The 20,273-nt window shown below is 38.0% G+C and overlaps 2 protein-coding genes across 13 annotated transcripts in view; one reads left to right on the top strand and one right to left on the bottom strand.

Moving 5' to 3' along the window:
• PATJ (PATJ crumbs cell polarity complex component) overlaps positions 1–4,607 on the bottom strand; it is a 356,331-nt gene extending 351,724 nt beyond the window's left edge. For 5 of the 6 annotated variants that reach the window (XM_060022954.1, XM_060022983.1, XM_060023011.1 and 2 more), the window contains exon 1: positions 4,507–4,607. The gene's annotated coding sequence lies outside the window, so the exon portion shown is untranslated. Of the gene's footprint in view, positions 1–3,526 lie in introns of all 6 variants that reach the window. The other variant, XM_060022972.1, reaches the window with a different exon arrangement.
• A 6,573-nt stretch (positions 4,608–11,180) lies between these two features.
• TM2D1 (TM2 domain containing 1) overlaps positions 11,181–20,273 on the top strand; it is a 140,135-nt gene continuing 131,042 nt past the window's right edge. For all 7 annotated transcript variants that reach the window (XR_009520902.2, XM_060022918.1, XM_060022878.1 and 4 more), the window contains exons 1-2: positions 11,181–11,374; positions 13,309–13,378. Coding sequence is in view for 6 of the 7 variants with exons in the window: in XM_060022918.1 (XP_059878901.1) it covers positions 11,189–11,374; positions 13,309–13,378 (256 nt within the window). In the remaining variant the exon portion in view is untranslated. The remainder of the gene's footprint in view (positions 11,375–13,308; positions 13,379–20,273) is intronic.

Below are 20,273 nucleotides of genomic sequence, written 5' to 3'. Positions count from 1 at the left end.
AATTGAGTCACTTCACCAGAATAATCCAATTAGCTAAATACTAATTTTTCTCATTGAACTATTCAAAGTTAACCAGTGCATATCAGTTTCTGCCTGTAACTTGGCCACTGTGTATGAACAAAGTTAAACTGTTTTATGATATGCTCTTGTTTTCCTGTTGGTGGCAGTTTTCTCCAATGATCAGCAAAAAATACAAATCTGGGCAATTTTCACACTTAGGGATCTCTGATGTGTAGCCAGTCACTCACTGAAAGAACCAGGCATTCATACTCCTCACTAATGATCAGTTTCCACCTCAGATATTCTGTTCAATTCTCCCCACATTGCAGACTGCGTGCCCTTAGCTTCTCTCCAGAAATAGAGTCATGCCACTTTTGGCATGCTTGTGATATTCAAAACAATCCTAACAAATTGCAAAATAGGCCAAACTCTGCTTTGGACACCCTTCCCACTAATGTTCACCATTCTTCCTTCTCTTGGTCTTTTCCCAGAATCCATTTTATCTGTCACTAATTCAAGTAACTAGTTTTTTGGTGTCTACTGAGAGCATTGCAGGATCATTCTGTATAATATCTCACTTATCTTAACAAATGTCTAATCTCCATTTCACAAATGCATTAAACTTCTTACAATTTCAAAAAAAACAAAAGCACTTTGAAAATGGTAATGACAGGAAGACAGTGCAACTGAGTGAAATTAATTTCAGCTTGGGGGGAGGGACGGTAAACGGTTAAAGACATTTTTAGCAGGTAACTACTTTAAAAATGTGAGTCAGATATTACAAAGTTTCAATAGAGAGGGAATGAATGTTTGTAAACCTGACTGTCAACATCTACTTAACTCATCTTCCTCTTCTACCACACTCTGCCCTGGAGCTTCAAGTTTCAGAAAATAATACGGAGAGGGACTGCCTTTCTCAAGGCAGAAGCCTTACCCAGCCCCAATTATCAAAGTCACACCCATCAATTAAAGGTTAAAGCTAAATGAAAACAGGACAGTCCCAAAAAGGCTGCAGACCTGGGCTTCAAAGCTATCTACCAACCAGACACCGTGGGCACAGCATCAAAGCAAAGAACAAGACCAGTTTGGTTTTGTTCTTTTAAGAGTAAGAGCAACATTAGAGAATGCTCATTTCAGAGATTTTACTAACTTCATTCAATCACAAGGCAGCTTCACAAATGCATGCAATCAATATAGACAGAATTCAAATCTGAAATTCTTAAAACACACTATCTTTGTTTACAATATTGTTTGGCAGGTTTTTAAACTATATAAATGGTAATTATACTGTATATTTATCCTTCAGCAATTTTTTTTAACTCAACTTCACATTTTTAAGATTTAGTCATGATGACATACACAGCTAATCTCCTGTTGATGAGCATTTCCTATTGGTCACTAACACAAAAACAGGATTAGAACTAAATATCTACTTTGATAACCAACATTTTTCCAGTTGGTTCAATAACCAATTCTCAAAATATGGAAGAATCTATAGCTTACAAGCTGTGAAATCATAGAGCTGGGTTCTACTCCTGGGACCAGCTCTGTGTTGTTGCGGTCAATTGTTTAAATCTCCCTATATTTTAGTTACCTCATTTATAAAATAGTTAATAAAAAATATTAAATATTTACAGTTGAAAGGACTAAATAAGATATAAAGCAGCCTGGCATACAGTGAACATTCAATAAATGGTAGCTACTATTATCATTAATAACTCTTTTCAATCAAAATTATTTAAGATATTTGGGGGCTTCAAAAGAGCTAATAATTATTTTAGCAGAGATTTTCCCTTTGTAATCAATAGTGGTTGCTTCTCAAAAGACTGAACAACAAAAAATTTCACCAGTGCAATGAATACAAGGGAGGTGGGAGTGGGGAGGCATAAAGCTGGGAGTTTTAAAAGAAACAATTGGTTTATAAATAGAAATGTAAGGGCTTCAGTAAACCAAACCCTCTTAAGGATAAATATACACTGAATCCTAACCCAGTGCTATTCAATAGAAATAAAATGTGAGCCACATATGTAATTTAAAATGTTTCTAGTAGCCACATGAAAAGTAAAAAGAAACAAGTAAAATTAATTTAAATAATATATTTTAATTATCCTTATATAAACTATCATTTCAATATGTAAGTAACATAAAAAATAACAAGGTATTTAGGTTTTTAAACTAAATCTTCAAAATTTGATGTGTATTTACATTTACAGCACATCTCAATCCCAACTAGCCCTATTTCAAATACCTAGTCACAGGGGCAACTGGCTAACCATGTTGACAGTGGTTTTAACCTAGGCCTTTTCAGAAAGAGCCCCGTACAGTGTTTTTAGCAAAGACTTCTGTTTATCAGCTAATGCAGCCTCTATGCCTTTTATCAAAGTAACTATCAGTATGAGACCATTCCCAAATCTGAGTTCTTCCAAATAAAAACAGCAAAGCTCCTTAGTTTTATCAGAATTAAACATCTCAGTGAACCGAGCAAAAAGTGCGCCAAGAGTGGCTTACAGTTTACAAGACTCATCCTTGAACATTATTTCGTTTTGACTTCCCCAAACTCAGTGAGGTAGATCATTTACAAATGGGAAAACAGAAGCAGAGTCAAGTGACTTGCCAAGAGTTACACAGTAGGTGGACCTAATCCCATGTCTCCAAACTCCACAGGCTACACAGTTGTACAAATGCAAAAAATAAGCAGGCTTTCCATCTTCTCTCTCCATTTGCACCAGAACCTAGAATGAATACTTTGATAAAAGGCATCCAAGTCTACTAAAAAACATCAGAGTACGGGAAAGAAACCAGAGCAATGGTCAAGTGATCCCAAAAATTAAGGTGGAATAGTCCTGTTTCTCAAAATTTTACTCTACTACCAAGGTGAGCAAAACCTTAAGTAAACAAATTAAACCCCACTTTAGTTTCCCCAAACTAATGTATTTTTGTTAAAGTTTAACAAAGCAAGGAAATTCCGACTGCTTGGTTGTTTAGTTTAAGGATAATTATTAAGTGCTTTTAAATAAAAATGCAATTACAAGGATTACTGAATGCTGAGCCTCTGTCTCAGTCACAAGGTTCTAAAAGTGAACTCATCATGGGAAAATATACAGGTTTTTCTTTTTAAGAATACTAACTGAAAGGCAAGATACCATAATTTTATTAGTGATTATTTTCAATGGTAGGTGGGTCTGGGTGTGCTTTTAGTTCCTTTTCTAGAAATTCTCTCCAATTTTTCTACAATGAATATGTTAGTTTTATAGTTATAAAAAATATGAATACATGACTTGAACTTATTAAAGCATCTTTAAACACAAATGAGGGATTAATACAATTTACCTTCAACCTTAAACACAACTATTATTGATATACCAAGCTCACCTTATGTGACCGTTAATAGGACCTCAATTAGCAAAGGGCAAACTCAAAAACCAATTTGAGTTTTTACCTCCATTCCTCCCTAGCTTTACTTTTAAAAAGTTATGCGCAAGTGAACTGGCAACCAATAGGAGCTTAGACGGCCTAGTAGTATTACCATACTCGGCGTAACAGATTTTTCTTCTAGGTCTCCAGAAGGCTTCTTCGTTCTTTTAAGAAACACTTGTTTATTGCACACCTACCCATGGCCAGACTCTCAATGCAGTTGAGAAGCAGCCTAGGGAAATAAGGTCCTTTAAAGGCCACCCTCTCAATCGCGCAAACCAGTAAACAACTAATTCGAATCCAAAGTGATAAGAGCCATCTGGAGATAATGTCAAACTGCCAAGAGAACACTCCAGGGGGAGATTAATTCGGCCTTCTAGGTGTCCCAGGAGGGCTGAGGCGCTTTGGAGGGGGTGGGGGGAAAGGATTTGAAAATGCTTTCCTGAGCGTGACATAAAGCAGGAATCCAGCGATTTCCCCAAAGCCTGGAGCCAGAGCACTCTCCGCCTGGTCGTCCCCATCTATAAAGTGAGGCTAGCAGAGCCCAGGCCTGATCGTCGGCCTGGGAACTCGTCTACGTGACCACCAGGCTCCCAGATGGGGTTGGGGCCAAGTGGCCCCTCAACTGGGATCTGAGTACCCCCTCCTCCGGGACCCCGAACAGGCCACCACCAGGTCACTCCTTTCACCGTCACCAGTTGGGGAAAGACTCCGCCCAGCTCTGGGGGCGAAGCACAAGCACCCACTTGGGTGCAAAGTTTGATCCCGGCCACTCCTGGTACAGACCCGGGCCGAGATTTGAGTGCCGCCAGGGCCTGCCGAAGAGGGGCGGCTCCGTGGCCCGCGGCCTCCGGCAAGCCCTGCACCGAGGGGCGGGGACCACGGTGGGGTCACCGGGCCCGAAGCAGACGAACGGCGCCCCGCACCCTCCGCGGGCCCGGCCGAGCGCCCGGCGGCGTCCTGGGTCTCCCGTGCCCACTCCTCCCGGAGGGCGGGCGGAGAGCGCGCCGGGGCAGCGGCGGAGGCTCTGGACGCGGGGCGAGGGGTCCCCGCCGCGCAGCGCACGCCCGCACTCCCGGCCCCCTGCTTTACCTGGTCCGGCGGCGGCGCCGGTGGGAACCCGGAGCGGGCGGGCAGACTCGGCGTCAGCCCTCCCTCACCTGGGCGGAAGTGAGAGGCCCAGGAGGACCGCGCCTCACCTGGCAGGCCCTCCCCTCCCTCCTACCCTCTCCGCCGGGGCGGGGCGCCGAGGTGGCACGGGAGGGGCGGGCGGGGGAGCCTGGGGCCGCGGGAGGCCGACTCGGGGCGGGGGCGGGCGCGGGCGCGGTGGGCTTCTCCACTTTCTGCAGGTAAAGTTCTACTGGGCGAGGGAAGGTTAAAGAGGCAGAAAAAGGTGGGATCTGAGGGCCAATTAGGCAGAAGAAAAGCCAAGTGGTGGGGAGATCCGGCTGGACAGGTGTAGGATGGCTGGGCTGAGAGGAGACCTGAAATCATGGAAATTGAAGGAGGATATTGATAAAAGGATTTCGTCAAATCTGCTTGGTCTCTCTTTGTCCCTTACCTTTCCCGTTCTGTCATCCCTCCTTGTGTCGTCTTCATCCGCTGACCCCACATTAAATTCTAAGTATAACTGGGGGTTATTTTTTGCTCATTTAGTTGAGGAAAGGAAAGAAACCAATCTAGCAGTATTTGCCTGCGATATGCCGGGCGCTAGCTTATATACATTACCTCATTTGCCCTGTGAAAAAAATGATGAAGAAACTGCGCACCTAAGGGTTAAGTAATTTGCCCAAAATTTGGGACCCAGATGGGATCTTCTGACTATAAGTCCAGTGTTGACTTCCGTATATGTTTTAACATTTTTGTTCTTGATATCATAACTTGACTTTGAGAAAGATTGTGTAGAACCTACAACAGCTCTAATGTAACTAAATAGGATTTTGATGATAGGCGTTTTATTTTGTCTAATACAGTCCACACATTAACGGTAAACAGAATCAATCTTCAGGTTTGTGTTCATTAAATATAGTATTTGTTAAGCACTGTGATTGACTTTGTAAAATGTTAAACATGAGGGTTACCTGTCCTCAAGGAAGATGGTATGTACAAGACAGGGGCAATGTAAGGACATCTGTTGTAAGATCATGCACTTGACACCTCTTAGTGTTATCGTTAGTTGTTTTTTTGTTTGCTTGTTTTTAAGAAATTATCACTTGTTAGGCCTGGTAAAAGGATACACAGGATACAAAATTTCAGCATGGACTCTACCTCTTAAGAATGAACAAACTATTGAAGGAAATAAACTTATACAACAACTTAAATTACCAAATATGTATAATGAAGCCAGAACTTTCAGAAAATAAAGAGATCTATTACGCTTGCTGAAAGCATCTCTTAGGATTTAAACAGGTCTAACAGGTGTTTGGGATTTGTTTAAGGTAAAATGGAGAAGGAAATGCTTCCTAAATTGGGGTGGGGGAGGGGCAGCATACAGGTGGAGACCAATTATCTGAAAGCATCACCTTGCAAACATAGAGTAAGGTCTCTTCTTACTCTAACATTTGATGATGGTCATGAACATATTCCCCCTTTCTCAAAAAATAATGTGACTTTGGGGAATTCCCTGGTGGTCCAGTGGCGCTTTCACTGCAGTGGCCTAGTTTGATCCCTGGTTGGGGAACTAAGATCCCACAGGCTAAGTGGCTTGGGTAAAAATAATAACAACAAGAACAATGTGACTTTTAATTGACTGTGAAACAAAGTTCAAACTCCTTTTCTTAGTGTCCAAGGCCCTCTAAACTCTCTCCTTGCTGCCTCTTCAACCTACTCTTCCATTTCACTCTCCAAGATCTGATGCTGGCCAAATGGTCTGGTCTACTCTATGCCCTTGAAATGACGACACCATGACCTTTCCGTTGGTTACTCATCCCCTTTTCCATGCTTGGAATGTCCTATGAGCCCTACCCTTCCCCCAGGGCCTCAATGATCATTCCCAGAAAACATCCCTCTCCACCACATTTAATCCCATTTTCTCCATATTTTAGTTTGGTTATTTTAATTTCTGCTTTCCTCTGGCTCTTATCTGGAATTTTAGAAAATGTTTGACTTATTCAGTACATTTTTTAAGGCACATACTCTGTGGTAAACATTTTCTGGCACAGAGTTTTTTTGGTTTTTTGTTTTCTCAACCTCTGAGAACCCTCAAGAGTATTTTATTCACAGAATGATGAAGATCAACACAGTTTTTAAGAACACATCTCTGAAGTCAGAAGGTCTGAGCTTGAATTCTAATTCCACCATTTCTTAAAATATGCAACTTTGACAAATTATTTAAACCTTCTAACTCCCATTAGTGAAATTTCAGTGCCAGTACTTACAATACTTCATATGGTAGTTTTTAAGGTTAAATGAAGAAATTACATGTATTGCATACACCTGGCACATAGAAAGTACTGAATAAATGAAGCAGCACATAGATGGGCATGAACATGACAGATACTTGTGACAGCAAAGAGAAAGCCAAGAGTAGTCCTAAATAAAGTGAGGCCAGAGCAGATGGTGGAGGACCTGAGAATACTACGGAGAACTTTAGGTTATAAGACTTTATCCTTTATCTCTAAGAAATTAAAGAGCCACTGAAAATTTCTGAATAGGATTTTTATTTTTTGCTTTTTAAAAAAACATTTAATGATTGGTGTTTATTTTTAAAAATGCTTGATTTCTTTAGAGCAGTTTTAGGGTCTATACTGAACAGAAGTTACAGGTTTCCTATGTAACCCCTTCTCCCACATATTCATAGCCCCCCTCTTTACCAACAGCCCCCACCAGAGTGGTACATGTCTTACAACTAATGAACCTATATTGACACATAATCACCCAAAGTCCATGGTTTACATTATGGTTCACTCTTGGTGTTGTACATTCTATGGGTTTGGATAAATGTATAATGACATGTATTCACCATTATAGTATCATGCAGAATACTTTCACTGCCCTAAAAACCCTCTGTGCTCTGCCTATGCATCCCCCTGCTGCTGCCCTCCCTCCCCAACTCCTGGCAACCACTTATGTTTTGTTAACTCCATATTTTCATCTTTTCCAGAAGGTCAGATAGTTGGAATCATACAGTATGTAGCTTTTTCAGATTGGCTTTTTAGTAAGATGCATTTAAGCTTCTGCCATGTCTTCTCACGGTTTAAGAGCTCAATTCTTTTAGCACTGAAAAATATTCCATTTTCTGGATGTACCACAGATTACTTATCTGTTCACCTACTAGAAGACATCTTATGCTTCCCAGTCTGGTCAATTATGAATAAAGCTGTTATGACCATGTGTGCAGGTTTTATCTGGACAAACTCCTTTGGGTAAAATACAAGGAGCTTATAGGATTTTGAATAAAATTTTGGATATGATACAGGTTTTATGTTTTCCTAAATGAAAGATTAATCTGGAAGCAGTGTGAAAAATAGATTCACAAAGTTGGGGAGAAGGCCTAGAATCAGAAAGAGGAAGTAAGAAGTTGCTATAGCAAGGTACCTAGGAAATGACATATACCTGAAATAGGGTGAAAATATAGGATTTTAAAAATGAGCACTTAAAAATATCAGTTGCTTAGTGATTAGAAAAAGGGATAAAGAAGAACAAGGAGAAAACTGAAGTGCAAAGATGATTCTAAGCTCTGAAACTGATAAAATGGATGTTGGTGTTGAAACTTAGAAAAGCCAATTTATTCTGTTTTGTTTTTTTAAGAAGTAGGACTCTGATAAAGTCAGTTTTAGATCCTACATTTGACATTCACGATGAAATATACTTGGCATAGAGTAGGCCTTATTAAGTGATGAGTCAATTGAATTGGATGGCAGTTAGACTGGTGCACCAAAGAGAGGACACAGAAATACCTGAGAGACAGCATGGATGTAGAAAAATTCCCAATGTGCAGAAGACTATAATAAAGATTTACCAGGACCTGATACTATGAATTTACCACCAGAGGAAAAAAAATGCCCATCTCAAATAAAAAAGAAATTTGGGGAGAGTAACCATCTTTTATCTCTTAATGATTCTGTTCTAATCGTGGAAACACGGATCAGATTGCTCAGGACAAAACTATCTATTAATGTAATTAGGTGTATACTAGAATTTTAGGAATGAAAAGATCCAATGTTCAGAGCCTTTGAATCCCAGAGGAAGCTTTGCTTCAGGCTTCACTGGCAAACCTCTTTCTAATGTTTCTACATAGCAATTTCCGTATTGGGCTGTGCTATTCATATCCTTTACTTTCTATAGAATTTGCATAGAATCCTATAGAATTTTTATGAGACAAAGAAACTTTGCATTGAAAACATGCCTAAGATTGAGATTTAACGTTCTTACTAAAATTAGACAATGTAGTATCTTGTTATCAGAGACTATAATTGCAAAGATATAAAGTAATATATGTTACTGAGCCATGAGGAAATAGATTAAGGGGCAGTAAGAAGAGAAAGTGAACCTGAATCACTTCAAGAGTCAAATATTTTGTATTTCTTTACTTTCACAGGAAGATTCTTGTTCTTTTCAGTTTATACATTGTAGGAGAGAACAAAGATAATCAGTAGAACCATAAAAACAGATTTTGTAGTGCGATTAATCAGCAAAGCACAAGCATTTTCAAATAGTTAATTGTTCAAAATCTATATGAAAAATGACACAAATATCAACAATATTCCTGCAGTCAGCAGGAAAATACCTAATTTTGTCATAATTTCAATAAACTCAAACTAGAAAGTTGCTTCCTTTCACCTTCTGATTTTCTTTAGATTGTATTTTGAAAATCAAACCAGAACTTTTTGAAAGTGCCAAAATGGTAGTCAAAATGCAAAGTCACTATCTTTTATCACCAGATACTACGTGTAACAGATATTCCAATCCTTATCCCTGGATTTTACCTAATCCTTGGCCCCAACCCCTTTCCTAAATTTCATCTCAGGATGAGGATGAAGGATGGTGTTGAGCTGTATGTTATACACATTATTGGTAATTTTTAAAACTCAAAGTTAATCGTTAATTTTCTAGGTTGTACATTTTCAGGCGGTCATGCATCCTATGAAGAACCAACTCTGTTCCTCCAGTTTGGCCTGGATTTTGAATTATTTTGATGTCAGTGACAAAATATTGTGTTCCAAATACTGTTTGGGGGATTATCTTATCAAAACCCTTGTCCTACTACAGCAACTAATACATGCTTCTATTGTGACAATTACCAAGCAGTATTTTAACAGTTTGTCTTTTCCCCCAGCAAACACAAAGTGTTTAACTACTGGGTTCTTGCCTCTTTATTTTTTGAGGCTGTAGGGTCTCATCTTATGTTGGGTACAAAGTAAATGCTTGATAAATATCTTTATGGAAGGGAAGGAGGGAAAGAGAGAGAAAAGAAAATGAAGGAAAGGAGGGAGGAAGGAAGGAAAGGAGGGCGGGAGAGGGAGGAAGGGAGGGAGGAAAAAGGGGAAAAAGGAGAGAAGGTGCAAGTCCAATTAAAACGGGAAGTTTAAAAATTGAACTAGTAAATTTCAAATTTCTTATCACTTAAGTCTTTAAGCATAAATGTTTTAATTTTACAATAGCATACTAATGTTGCAAAATTGGTTTAAGAAAAATTTTAAATGTAGTTACAATACTAAGATATTATTGCAAATAGTTTCATGTCTTCTCATTCAAAAATGATACATCTTGTAATACATTATCTCAGGGTTGTCAAAGTGTGGTCGCTGGACCAGCAATATCAGCATCACTTGGCAATTCATTAGAAACGAAAATTATCCTGCCCTATCCTAGATCTTCAGAATCAGAACCTGAGGCTCAACCATCTGAGTTTCAACAAATACTCCAGGTGGTACTGATGCTCCCTAAAGTTTGAGAACCACTGCACAGCACAATTGTTCAAAATTAGTCCTACTGTGGATGAAGAGGCACCACTCAAACTCAAATATTTTTACGTTAGAGAAAAACAACTAAAATTTCACTAAAAAATAGTACACATTTTGTTCCGTATAAAAGATACCCCCATTACTTTAGAATACATAGAAATTTAGAAAGAAGAGATGGAGGAAAAACTCTCCAACCTTTCACTTAGTTTAGTCGTAAACTCTTTGGTCTCCTCTTGTTTTAGGCCCTTTCCTTCACTTAAATTTTCACTGTTAAAAATAAAGGTGTAAAAATGAATAAATTAAAAAATATATATATATAACTTTTTAAAAGAAAAAAATTAGAAGAAAAAAGGTGTAATGCTCATTTTTGTGATACAGTCCTCAAGATCAATTTGTACCAGCCTTCCAAAAAGTTCTTCTCTAAGACAACAAGGAGGCCATCATATCATAGTAAGAGCACAGTTTCTGAAATCGGGCAAACATCAATTCTATTCCAACTCAGTAACTAAGGCCAACACGTTCTTTAGCGTCTTTGAGTCTGGTTCGTTATCTGTAAACCCAAATCCTACCCGCCTAACAGAGATAATGTTTATAAAGGGTTTATCGAATTGCCGGGCGCCGCTGGCACTTCTGCTGATGGAAAAGCCACAGCAGGATTAGCTTGGGAGGAAGCCGTGGACGTAGGTCAGCTGATTCTCCAAGCGAGCTGCCTCCTTCAGATTCTCAAAGACCAATCGAAGCTCTCCCAGGTGATTCCGCAGGCCTAGAGAGATGACCTGCCTCCAACTGATGCACGGTCCCTTTAAGAGCCTCACTCCCGCCGCCGCCAGACTCCCAGCTTCGCCTAGGCGAAGGCGGAACCGGAAGTTATGGGGGATGCGCCGGTCCCCAGCATGGCGGCTTCTCGGCCCTCCGGGCCGGTTGCTTCTGAGACTGCTGCTGCTCGGCTCCTGGCTGTACTGTGGGTCGTGTCAGTAACCACGGGACCTTGGGGAGCTGCCGCCGGCGGTGGCGAAGAGTCACTTAAGTGCGAGGACCTCAGAGTGGGACAATATCCTCTGTGAGGAGCCCCCCCCCCCATGGGGCGAGGTAGATTCGGGGTCGAGAGTGGGTCGCGGCTCTCAACACGGGCTAAGGTTTTACTGAAAGGAAAGGTGACCTGTGTCCTTTAATGACCGAGGGACCCCAGGCGGTGAAGAGAGATGTGGGGCTGGGACGGACAGAGGCTATCCTGTGTGATTTCCTTGGGATTTTACTGATCGTTGATGCTTCCTCTTGTGATCCCCCTTTCTTTTTTAAAAATTCATTTTTTTAACCGGTGGGTTTATTTGTTCAAACACATTGATACTGAAGTTAGGCCATGTTTGGAAGCATTGGAATTAAGTTAAAAGGTTGATGGACCCTACCCTGGAAATTTGCCGACTTCGGGGAAGACAAGTACAGTAATTAATAACGATATAGCCAATGTATGTTGCCCATTTATTGTTAACTTTACATTGATTACCTTATACTATCTCGACCTACATGAGATCCCAGACTGCAAGGGGGCAAATTCCTGCTCCACTTTGTAACAGTGGACAAATTATTTGAACTGTGTTTTATCATGAGTAAAAATATAGATAACAGTGCTACCAACTTAAAGGTCTGTTGTGATAAATTAGTACAGGTAAGTCACTTAGAACAATGCCTGGCACATAGTAGGGGCTATATGTGTTAGCTGTTTGTTTACTGATGAGAAAACAGGCTGGAGGAGTTAAGTAGATCTGTTCATTGCAGCAGCTCTGATAAGTGGAGGAGGATATGAAATGGGAGTTATATTCAAATTAAAATAGGTAATTTTGTACAAAATTAGACAGTTTTATACAAGTTGTAGAACAGAAAAATTAATAGAAGCCAGAGATATAAAAAAGATTCTATGAGAAGAAATCTTAAAATTAAGAAAATTCGATAGTATTTTTAAGAGTTGAGGAGAGGCCGCCATTATTAAATTTTTACAGAATAGCTCTAATTTGCTGATTACCATTATGCTAGGAGTTTGAGAATCACTGACCTAGTAAGTTGAGCCCCTTTCTTGGAAAAAATGTCGGGGTGATTATTTCTAATAAAATAATTGAGCAGTATGAAGAGCTGTGCTTTTTGAAACTTAGAAGTGCCTGAGCATACAAGATGATGTTAACTGGAAAATGTTTTTCCTCGCATAAAGATGAGATGTCCAGTAGTGATTCAGAAACCCTAAAGAGGTGTCAGACTCTGTCTCCAGAGACATCCTGTGAGTACCTTACTTATCTCATATTAGTGTCAATAAAATTTTTAGGAAACAGAACCCTGACCCCAAGTGTTGTGAACATCTATGAGAAGATAATTATTATATCCATTTACAAAAGCTTAAAATCCTGTTGGGGAGACCATGTAGACCCGCCTAAAACAACCATCTTCCTCGCAGTCTGATGGAAAGCACCCTCGGCTTGGAATCAGGAAATCTGATTTTACTACCTATCACTCATACCACTTTGGATAAATCACTCAAACCTTGAGCATCAGTTTGCTTCAGTAATGTGGGGATAATAGTATCTACATCACAGGATTATTTGTGTTACATGAAACTATGTATATGGTAATACTTGGGGCCTGTAAATAATTTCAGTCAGATATCTGGAAACTGATTTTTTTAACTTGAAGTTCTCATATATAATTTGGTAAAGATTTTTATTTTCTTTTTTTTGTGTGCTTTGTGCTTAAACCCTGACTGATGTTCCATAAGCATAGCACCCTCTGCTAGAGTTTTTAATACAATTTTCCTGTAATAAGTTAATATTCAGGTATTATTTAGTGACACTAAAAGTATACCTGTGCTTGTTGACTTGGACAAACTAACAGCCTCTTTTCACATGTGACTATAATCATAAATATATAAGATGACATGTTAAAGACAAGATGATAATGTTTTGTATTGGAATGTAGTTCATATTTCCTTAACTTTTCTACATATATTTGTAAAGATCCAAAAATAAATGATGCTACACAAGAACCAGTTAACTGTACAAACTACACAGCTCATGGTAAGACTTGCAGAAACATTTTAAATAATTTTTAAAACATTATTTCATAGATGAATGTGTGATCGCTAACAGTAATTAATGTGTTTTTTCTTGATTTACAACATTATTATTATTCAGTTTTCAGAACAACTTAATATTGGAGAACTGGCTAGGGGTTGTTAATATTTAATTTAAAAAATAATTTATTCTATTATATAAACTGAGTTTTTTATTTTCATTCATTTTTTTAAAAAACCTTTAGAATAATTTATATAGCTTTCTTGTTGCCCTTTATTTATCAAGTTATGTTTTACAAAGATGCTTCTTTAGACTTTTAATTACTCAAAGAGAACTTGAAATGAGACTTTTAGTCCAATAAGGTACAGTGAGGAGCTATATCACCCATATCATGCACTTGTAAAATATACTTAGGTACATCCTAAGTGTGAAAAGAATACGGTAAGGATTTGAAGTGTGCATCAGTTTTTTCTTAGACGTTTTGGTAATGGATAACACCCTCAACCTAATGATTTGGGGGAGCTCCTGTTATTCCAAAAAATACGTAATGCTAGATAAAAATTAATAAGTTGTTTAGCCTTCTAAAGGGTTATATGTTGGAAAGGAGGCAGATAGATGTAAGTTGGAGCTATTTGGATTTGGCATTCTTATTTGACATGGTACATAATGATGGTCAATACCTAGTAATATTTTGAGAAAAGAACACCTATTGAATATATACTGATTGTTTTATTCTTTAGACAGGAAATAAGGCAATAATTGATGTTTTCTTTATAAATGAAAGCTACTAAACAGATTCATTTTGGAAATCAGATTAAAGGGATTTTTTTTAACTGCAAAAACTTTCAGTTTTTCAAAATTATAGTCAAATAACTGACCTCTTGATTATGAATTTGTATATATTTTTAAAAGATGTCCATTCTCTTTTTTATCCCTTTATATTTTGACACACTGTTAGCCCCATTCTATTCAGCAGAGATATTTGAAAGTAAATTGTGTTAAACTTTTATAACAGACGTTTTGCTACTATTCTGGAGTAATGAAATTTTATCATATAAACAGTAATAGGTTATATATATGATTTTTATAGTAAATATTGCTCAATATATGTACATTTATTTAATTTAGATGTGTTAGACTTAAAGGAACTTTGCACGGAATCCCCTCCTTTTTAAATTGCTTTATAAGTATATTCTGATTTGCCTGTGTTACAGTTCAGTCTTTTATATTGTGCTCTCAGAATACAGAGAATAGTGTTAACACACACAAAGAACAATGAGCTTTCAGATATTCAACCACGTATATGAAATATGTTGGAAATCTGTGAATACTATTGTGACTGAGGTCACTTTAAACTAGGAATCAGGCAGCCAGCCATCTCAAAAAAGCCTTTTCTAGTCTGCAGAATTCTCTGTACGTATGAGGATTTTGAAGGAAATTATACAACTAAAAAGAATAGTTTCTGACCAAAAAGAGCTCTGCCCTCCAGTTAGGTGTCTCTTTTGTAAAATAAGTTTGAATCCACTTAAGTAATTATTGCTAAATAAGTTTATAAACAACTACAAAATCAAATGATCAGACTGCTAGGAAGTATAAAAGGACTTGGAGGTGTTATGGTCACATTGTGACCTGTCAGGTAAGTTATCATAGATGATGTAAGTGGAGAGCTGCAGAAAAATAAAAGGAAGGCTTTCTATGTACAGGAATGGTATAGTTATTCATTTGGAGAGAATAAACCATAAGTGCCTAACAATCTGGAAACACACATAAAATGTTATAAATTAATAAATAAATGACTTTAGATTATTATGATGACTTTAAAAAGAAAATAAAGTTTCTGAGACAAATATGAGTTACAGGGCTTCTGCATGTGGATTATAATTTATGCATGACCCAGAAGTGTTCAGCCAAGATCTGGGATAGGTTCTACCAGCCCAGCCCTCATGAGGCTATGTCTGTCCACAGGATGCTTCTTTTAATTGTCCTTTTTAGAACATGCAAGACTAGTGGAGTGGCTGTGGTGAGTCACTTCTGAGTGCTGATCAGAGAAGACATCAAAATGACCCTTGAAACATGCTTTTTGGTCCTGACGTAGACGTAGGAATATATTAGAGTTGTGAAAAGTGTGATCTCTCTCGTTTCTCGAGCCAAAATTTTTCTTCTGTTTTTTTGAGTATATGAAGGACTATTGCAGAATCCTCAAACTAAGTTTAATTTTCTTAAACTATACTTTTTAGTAAGGAATGAGTGGGTGGAATGTTTTACAGAGAGGGGAGTTTGTAGGTAGAGAGTAAGAATTGGGACCAAAGGCAAAGGAGATTCAACTATGACAATAAACTGTGTGGTCTTAAAATGGTTACCAGTTAGCCCAACCAGTTAACACGCATCTTTATTTATTCAGAAATTATTTGTAATAGTTTAATAATTAAATTAAAATAAGTAAATGGATCAAAACAGCTAACAGTGAACATTTGTATTATAAACTATTATTGAGAAATTTATTTATTGAGAAGTTATTATATGGCAGGCTTCTGCTAAATGGTATAGATGATACATAAAAGAAGACAATCTCTGCCCTCAAGGAGTGTTCTGTCTAGAACATATATATACATAAAGACATACATAAGCAAGAGTTTTTAATTTTCTGAGTAGTGAAATACAAAAGTATTTAAACTCCATTTCCAGAAATTTTGCTCTGGTCCTTTGGCAGACGGTCTTTTTCACTTAGATGTTATTGAAGTATATATACAGAAAAGTACACTTAAATATAACTCAAATAAACTTTCACAAACTGAACACACCTGTGAATGCTTCCAGATTAAGAAACAACGTTATCAACATGCTAGGACTCTGCTCCATGCTCTCTTATAGCCACTACCCTGCCTTAATGATAATTATTATCCTAACTTCTAATAGCATAAATTAGTTATGCAAAGGGTGTGTTATTTTTAAACTTTTTATTTGGAGATAATTTCAAGCTTACAGAAAAATTGCAAGAATAGTACAAAGAACACCCATACACCCTCTCCCCAGATTCACCCATTGTTAAACATTATCCTTCTGGCTTTATCATTGTGCACTCATGCATGCTCTCTGTCTCTCTCTGAATTTGTGTATATATGTTTTGTCCCTAAATATGTTTGTGTGTGTTTTCTAAGAATAGAGATATTCTCCTGACATAACCACAGTTCAGTTGTAAAACTTGAGTAAATTCAGTGTTAATGCACATACTTTACCATCCACATTCTGATTTTGTCAAATGACCCAAATAAAGCCTTTATAGCATTTTCCCCCAGTACAGGATCCCAAGATCAGGTTTTGCCTTTAGTTTTCCTTAACTTGGAATATTTCCACAGCTTTGTCTTTCATGATACTGACAAGTTGGAAGACTACAGTCCCCTTTATTTTAACAGAATATTCCTCATTTGGGATTGTCTGATATTTCCTTACAACTAGATTTAGGTTCTGCATCCCAGGATGGAAAATTACATAAGTGATGGCGTGTCCTCTGCATCTCACAGCTGAGGGACGTGATATCCATCTGCCTCTCATTGATGATGTTAAGTGTTGATCACTCAGTCTTTTCAGTTAAATATTTTTTCCTTTGCAACTAATAAACAGTCTTTGGGGAGACTCATTTAGACCATGCAAATATCCTATCCCTCATCAAAAATTTCCCCTAGACTTTCCCCTAGACTAGCATCCATGATGATTCTAGCCCAAATCATTCTTTTTTTTTTTTTTTTGGCTGCGCCGCAAGGCATGCAGGATCTTAGTTCCCTGACCAGGAGTTGAACCCATGTCCCCTGCAGTGGAAGCACGGAGTTTTAACCACTGGACTGCCAAAGAAGTCCTCCGAATCATTCTTTACTGTGATAGTTGCAAAATGATGATTTTCCAACTCCAGCACTTCCAGAGGAGAGGTGTCTTTTAACAGTAGAAATATGAAGATAGGGTTGGCTCTTACCAACTTTATCTTTTGCTTTCACCCAAATTCTAGATTGACACATTTAATTATCCGGTGATTATGCAGTATAACCTGTTATACAGAAATCATAAATAAAAGAGTCTGACCCTCTTATATGACAGATCAGATCAGAGTGCAGAGGCATGATGTTAACTGGAGTAGGGTCCCAAACCACCTCCTCTCTAGGTCAGTACATTTTACTGTGATGAAACTTCATTGATTATTTTATTTCTAGTTTAGCTTTTTTGTATTTAAAAAACGGTGCTTCTTTTTATAATTGAGAAATAACAGTGTACCATGCTTAAATTGATGCCATCTAAATCCTAGACATTAGCCAGAGCCAAACATTTTGCAAGAAAACTGCAAATGGAATAGTTTTCAAGCTTCTGGCATGTTGCTTAATTTTGTCAACTAGTTAACATTTATTGGTAACTGGCTTCCTTAATCTCATCATATTGATTTATTTTTGCTTGTTCCTGATATCAGTGTAAGCATGGCATTATCATGGTGTAATGAAAAGAGTACTGATTAAAAGTGATGAGTTAGTCTAGGACTTGTAGAATATTACCTATTTATGACACTTCGGTGAGCTCATTTAATTTCTTGGAACCTCAGTTTTTCTGTTTGCAGAAGGAAGAAAAGAAAAAGGAGCATATTACTAGTTCTGCCTACTTAATAGTTTTTTTAATAAATAAGGGTCGGGCTTCCCTGGTGGCGCAGTGGTTAAGAGTCCGCCTGCCAATGCAGGGGACACGGGTTCAAGTCCTAGTTCGGGAAGATCCCACATGCCGCGGAGCAGCTAAGTCCGTGTGCCACAACTACTGAGGCTGTGCTCTAGAGCCTGCAAGCCACAACTACTAAGCTCACATGCCACAATTACTGAAGCCCGCGCCCACCTAGAGCCCGCTCACCACAACAAAGAGCAGCCCTTACTCGCCGCAACTAGAGAAAGCCCACACACAGCAACGAAGACCCAACGCAGCCGGGAAGGAAGGAAGGACTCCTTTAAAAAAAATAAAATAAAATAAGGGTCAAATGAAATCATTATAAAATATGTAAAAATGAATAAATTCTAGGGTTGTAGGCATTTATTGAATAGATTAATTTCATTTCACAAAATCTATTAAATTTACAGCCACTCACGTGTTATATTCATTCCTCGTGTCAGGCTCATTCTCTTAGTCTTCTCAGTGTTGAAGTTCTCTAATTTCCTAGAGTAAGGAAGTTGAACGCTTTCTCTAGCCAAGCATCATGCTTTACATACCATATGCTTTTAATATGTGTATAATAGCATTACAAGGGTCTTATTCCCATTTCACAGATTACAAAACAAGATTCAATGAGATTTTGTAACTTGCCCAAAAGAACATACTAGTTAAGTGACAGAGTTTGGACTTAAGCACAGATTTGTCCCATTCTAAAGTATTGCTTTTTGGAGTTTTCTATCAGTTGAAACAAATCAGATCAGTCTCAATGTTGCTCTTTAATATTTTCTCATGTTATCTCACTATACTGGGAGCGGCAGCTCATCCATCTTCATTAAAGTACATAATTTTCATCCCTTGAAATAATTAGCTCATACTTCTGTCAAACTTCTCCAGAATTACTGTAGCAATGTGGTTTCCCCTTCACTCTGGTACTTCCACTATTTGTATCTTTCCTGAGGTTCTAAGCCTAGATCGTTGGGTATTTTTCTCTCCTTTATCTGTCTCATTAAATACAAAGCAGCTCATATTGAATACAAATCATTTCTTATATTAGAAATGATACAATAGCATTGAAAACTAAAATTGTCAAAATATAGGAGTTTGAACAATTAATAGTATCCAACCAAAAAATAGGTATGATTTCTTAGTTTTTAATATTTTTATAAAGCATTTTTACAACTCACCTATAAATGTTTGATCTTCCAAAATTTGTACAGGAACCTGTAATCTCCAAAAATAGTACATTTCTGTTAGGCAAGGTATATTGGACAATAACCCCAGTGGGAATCATAGTGTTTTGTATTTGCAACTATCTCTTTAAGATCTAATTTTAGATAGTCTGCAGGAAGATCTAACAAGGCTATAAGGCAGGAAAGTGACAGCTTCAAACTGAACAAGTACAAGGTAGTAATACATTTAGAGGAAAATTACCCAAAATTTAGTAATAGAATTCTGTTTTATTGCACAATTTTCCAATCCAGAACTTACTACTTTGAGGATTTGAAAAAAAATTAAAGGTGTTATTTGAAGAAAAACTTGCGTCTATCTATAGATCTTCCTGCAGGTCACTTCTTTGTGGAGGTGGAGTGGTCCTCACCAAGGCAAAAAACTTTAATTTTTTAAACCAGACATTGCTTTGACTTATTTACATGCCTGATGCCTTAACTGGAGTACATGTACTCCTGGGGGTGGACAAAGCTTTCCAAGAGGTAAACAGATATAGATGAATTAGTTTTCTAGGGCTGTTAGTAATAGTGTTACAAACTGGATGGCCTAAAACAGTAGATGTTTACTGTCTCTGGAGGCTAGAAGTCTGAAATCAAGGTGTTGGCAAGGCCATGTTCCCTCTCAAACTCTTGGGTAGAATTTTTTGTTTCCTCTTTCGAGCTGCTAGGGGTGGCCGGCAATCCTTGCCAGTCCTCGGATTGTAACCTAATCAATCCTAGTTTCTCTCTCTCTTTTTTTTTTTTTGGCCATGCTGCATAGCTTGTGAGATCTTAGTTCCCGACCAGTGATTGAACCTGGGCCCTCAGCAGTGAAAGCCTTGAGTCCTAACCACTGGACCACCAGGGAATGCCCCACATTAGTCTAATCTCTGCTTCTGTCTTCACATTGCATTCTGCCTGTATGTCTTCACATCATCTTCTCCCTGTGTATGTTCAATTTTCCCTTTTTTAAGGATACCAGTCTTATTGCATTAGGGCCCACCCTAATGACCTCATCT

This window comes from Delphinus delphis, chromosome 1, assembly GCF_949987515.2.
Source record: "Delphinus delphis chromosome 1, mDelDel1.2, whole genome shotgun sequence".
Lineage (NCBI taxonomy): Eukaryota > Metazoa > Chordata > Mammalia > Artiodactyla > Delphinidae > Delphinus > Delphinus delphis.
The sequence above is the reverse complement of the archived record's forward strand: the minus strand, read 5'-3'. Positions and strand labels throughout refer to the sequence as shown.